This window comes from Accipiter gentilis, chromosome 7, assembly GCF_929443795.1.
Source record: "Accipiter gentilis chromosome 7, bAccGen1.1, whole genome shotgun sequence".
Classification (NCBI taxonomy): Eukaryota; Metazoa; Chordata; class Aves; order Accipitriformes; family Accipitridae; genus Astur; species Astur gentilis.
The window spans coordinates 16,917,347-16,922,082 of NC_064886.1; the positions used below are offsets into that span (position 1 = coordinate 16,917,347).

The following is a 4,736-nucleotide window of genomic DNA, read 5'->3' on the forward strand; positions in this document are numbered from 1 at the left end:
TGACGAAGAATTTTTTCAGCTGTACTATAAGACTTTCTGCCTGTGTCTCATTTTGCCTGCCTTTTGAACAAATGCCATCTCAGCTGTACAGCACTGTACATTTATAGCTTAAATAGTAAAGGAATTAACAAACCACCTTTCCTTGCTCCTGATCCTCACTGGGTGCTGCTGTATCCAAGGAGAATGGCACAGTCCAGAATTCAAGCTCACAGGAAGGTGCCAGGGTCTGCTGCGCCTGTAGTCAGGAGGTGCTAACCACAGCTTTGGGCTGGAGCATGAGCAAAAAAACCCCACTATCGTGAGAGGATTATTTGCAGCAGTGGCACAACCACACCCCTCAAGAGCCAAATGCAACTTCAGGTCAGCCTCTAACCACAACTGCTCTAATTTGTTACATGCTCCAGTGTAAGGACATCTGCCAAGCCACTGACCCAAATGCACATACAGGTTGTGTTCCTTTCAGGATGCCACAATAACCCTACTCTGATGCTTGCATGGCAGAGATGTGGCTTATGACAGATCAACACTGCTAAGGAGTCTGCAAAGCAACTCAGTCTTCCCCTTTCAGGGCCTGCTCCAGCCCCCTTGCTGCCCCACTTCTTGTTTCACTGTACACCCTGCTCCTACTTGCCAAGATGCAGGCAGTACCCACACACATCCAAACTTGAGATGTGACAGGAACAAAGTAGTCAGTTCAGTTGAGTCAAAATGGGAGTGAGGAGCATGAGTGGCATATCGTCTCCAAAATAGGGTGGAAAAGAGCCTGACATCTTGATTAGGAAGTGACAGTTGCCTATCGGGGGTTAGCCCATACACCTAAGCCCACAACAGACATGACATCACGCTCTACATTATGTTACTGAGTTTGCATTTGGAATCATCTAGTGGATCAGAAAAATGCTGCCACAGCAGTTCACGGGGTACCATGGTACCCGCTCTGTCCAGTCTCTTCTCTGGAACTACCAGCGGTGCCCAGAGAACAGTGCCCACAAACTAGGTTTTGCTGCTGATACTCAGCCTTGTTTACAAAGCCAACATATCTGAAACTATATGCAGACCATTTCTCAGGTATAGCTAATACAGCTAATTAATCCCTATTAGGGCTGCAGTGAGATGATGCAGCAGCAGCTTATGCAAGACCACACTGAGGATGGACACACACAGGCTCGCCCCTTGCAAGACCCCTTTTTTCAGACAAACGCCTACTCGCATCTGCCACAGAAACAGCTCGCATGAGAGTGGCAGCTCCCTCCCTAAGAGTCTGGGTCACGCCATAGTGCTAAGCTAGAACTACACCAGATGCTTTAGAAAGCCAAGGCAGCAAGTACTGCCAGGAGTCCATCAGCCTGAGGTCCTACAGCACTGCACCAGCCCACTGGAAGGCAGGGCAGCCAGCCTGCCCCAAGAGCTTGTCACACCTCTGGTCTTGGGATGTCCTCTGTCTCTCTATCTGCAGTACAAGTAAGGATCTCCTGGAAGCACTTCCCGGGCACCTCTGAAAGCTCCAGCTCACATCTAGTGGGTGTTGAACGCTGGGCAGCTGGCACTAGAGACAACAATGACAACAGCACAACATAAATTGCTGGTTTCTGTAATCACACACTTCCTCTCTACCCACTACCTTTTTCTAAAGCTTCCAGGCTGCTTCCTGTTCACACACAGCACAGCAGCTTCTGATCTAGCAGCAAGACGCCCTGAAGCTGACGAGCTTCACAAAAGTATCACCAAATCTTAGTTTCATATTCGATCTTTCCTCAAATTAGCAGCTCCAGCACACTCATAGATTAATCGCTTCTGTATCAATACATCTTGTCTGGACAGGGGCAGAGAACGGCAGCAGCTCACAGCAAAGAAGTGGCAAGTATCCATTTCCACATAACCTTATCCTCTTCAATATCAATGACTGCTTAATGCAAATGTCCAGCACCAGAGCTCAGCCTTCTCCGGCTTTCAGTGCTCTTAGCTTTTAGGAGACCCAAGAATACTCCTGTGAAAACACTTTTCAAAACTGTATTATTTTATTTATACCCAACATTACAACAACGACAAAAAAAACCCCAAACCCAAACACCTCCCACACAACATGAAAAGCTACAGCCACTCTAACTACCACTGTGACTATTCAAGACATATTGCTCTGCTAAAACCCAAACAGAAAGTGTTTGTGCAAAAGCTTCCAGTGCAAGTAAACCTGTAATAAACTGTAAAATCCAAAAGGCTCAAGTCAGAGCCCAGTCCCTTGGATCATCATGCTGTGTTAAGGCAATATATTTTTGAGGCATTTTATTTTCTCCCCACTCCACTCCCTTTCTCCTGCTGTCTGGTAGGACCTGTGGGATTGCTGGATGGCCTGGAACAGTGGAGTTGCACTGCGGTGGACCCAGCAGCACACACTGGCCTTTCTCTTCCACCCCTTCCAAGTAATTTCAAGTGCTCTGTCACCCATTAGTCATCATCAGCTTTCCTACACGAGACTGAATTTGGCTGGCAGTCAGACACCAGCCTTGGTGTTGCGGAGCCTCCATAGCGGGCAGCCCATCACCCACGTCCCTGTGGCAGTTGTGACTTCCTCTGGCTCCAGCCTGGCTGGGAGGAACTGAGCCGAGTCCCCTGTGCCGTGTCTCACCAAGCTGCCAACCAGCCCCGTCCCCACCCTGTGGCAACTCCACTGTTTCAGTAACCCACGGACAGAAAAAGACTTACTGCAAAACAAACCGCTATGGCTCAAGTACAGACTGTTAGTAGAGGACACGTTTCTACCACAACCTGATTTTTAGTTTAAAAATACCCTGTATCTGTCACCCGTCACAGTCCCAGTGTGTTCATCAGTAGCTTCTTTTCCAACCCCTTCTGTAGCTGTGCATTACTGACACCGCACACCTAATGCTGTCATCCTTCACCAGCGTCCACATGATCCACATCTCGGTTGGGCTTAGTTTGTGCACAATCATCAGCTCTTTGTACAAGCATGGATCAAAAGGATTGAAAGGTCTCTGGATCCCAAAAGTCTTAAAGCCAGCGTGGTTCTTTGGGGTCACTGCCATCTTTGCCAGACACATTCCCACAAAGACATCATCTATTGGGAAGAGTTCCATGTCCTCTGCGGTGCTCTGAAGGCGGCGCACTGTCTCTCTAGACATCACATAGCCCCCTCCACCCGCATAGAGAGGATAGAAGGGGGCTCTGTACATGGACTCTGGAATAAAGTATTTGACCTTGGTGTTCCTGATGGGCCGGGCATTGGTGATCACATCCCCAACAAAGAGATCCTGTTCAGGGTCCAGTTCTTGGAGGAATTCAACAATGTTATAAGTATTGACAAAGACATCATCATCGCCCTTCAGCACAAACCTGGTGTGCAGGCAGTCCTCCATGAACCAGCGGAGGAAATGCAGCTCCTTGAGGGTCAAGTTGAAGAAGTTGTCAACAAAATCCCACTGCAAGATATCATCAAACTCCTGGCTCTCGTAAGCCAGCAGCTGGTGCAGGGGCTGTACCTGCATTTTGGCCTCCAAGCGCCCTAGCAGGAATACCAGCCTGATGCGCTTGCCACCAATGGAGACCTCCTTCCCCCACGTGTTCCTGATTGCCACTCGCCGGTCTATGTTGATCGGGGAAGACTTGATTGCCAGCAAGAGGAACGTGTCTTTGCCACACCTGGAAGGCTTCAGCAGAACCATGAAGTTCCGGCAGTGCTTGTATGTTAAGAAAACACGGTGAAGCTCTGGGAGGGTGAGAGAAGAATTGGCAAGGGTCAAGTTTGGCAAACACTTGCCGGGTTCAGCATTGTCCAGAACCAAAGACTGTGGTTTGCGATGCGCTACATCCACGTTCTGGTCTGCCGACGACGCTGCCAACTTTGCCTCTTTCTTCATGTAAAAAACCCACGCCAGCAGCATGATCGAAAAGGCGTAAAGTACAAGGTTTTTAATCCTGGGATACATGGCAATCTCCAACGCAGAATCCAGGCCCTGCGCGGTCAGAGGAAGACAAGCCGTTTGTGACTTAGACCTCCATACTTACACTTTCCACTTGCGCTCGCGACGCTCCCACGCCCGCCGTCGCGCAGGGACGGAACGCACTACCCAGCCCGGGGAACCACCGGGACGGGTCTCGGCGTTTTCCCTCGCCGTTAGGTTTTTTTTGGGTCCCACCGAGACCAGGTGCTGCCGGCGAGGACGAAAACCACTGTGCCGGGTTCGCCCCCAGGAGGGCTCGGGAACCCGCGGGGAGCCGCACCGGCCCCGGCCCCGGCCCCGGCCCCGGCCAGAGGAGAGTCCGCCCCGTCCGGGCCGCTCCAGTCCGGGCTCGGAGCCCGGCGCTCCACGGTGCTCCCCGGCACGGCCCGCTTCAACACGTCACCCCTCCCTCTGCAAAGCCGCCGCCGAGACTTACCAGGAGCCCCCGCTCCGCGACGCAGAGACACGCCTCTCGAGGAGCCCGCCCCGCCCTGCCACGCCCCGCCCCGCCCCGCCGGTCGGGGCCGGGGGGGGCTTGCACCGGGCACTGCGCCCCCGGGGCAGCGTGTGTCAGGAGCTGCACACCGGCACCGGGCACTGCAGCCCTGCACATTGCACAGCCCACCCAGCCCCCGTGTGCTGCAGAAGCTCAGCAGCAGCCCCAGACGACCACGACAGCCCCTTGGCATCTCCCAGCTCTGGCGAGTCAGCTAAACCAGGATCCACGCAGCATCCCCGTGGGTTTTATTTGCCACTCACTCTTTCGCTATGCACACA

At 52.3% G+C, this 4,736-nt stretch overlaps 1 protein-coding gene across 1 annotated transcript; it reads right to left on the bottom strand.

Annotated features, from left to right (window-relative positions):
* Window positions 1-2,033: 2,033 nt before the first annotated feature.
* Window positions 2,034-3,944, bottom strand: B3GNT4 (UDP-GlcNAc:betaGal beta-1,3-N-acetylglucosaminyltransferase 4). Its single transcript, XM_049804221.1, has one exon. The coding sequence runs from the start codon at window positions 3,942-3,944 to the stop codon at window positions 2,826-2,828; it is 1,119 nt and encodes a 372-aa protein (XP_049660178.1). The 3' UTR covers window positions 2,034-2,825.
* Between the last annotated feature and the right edge of the window lie 792 nt (window positions 3,945-4,736).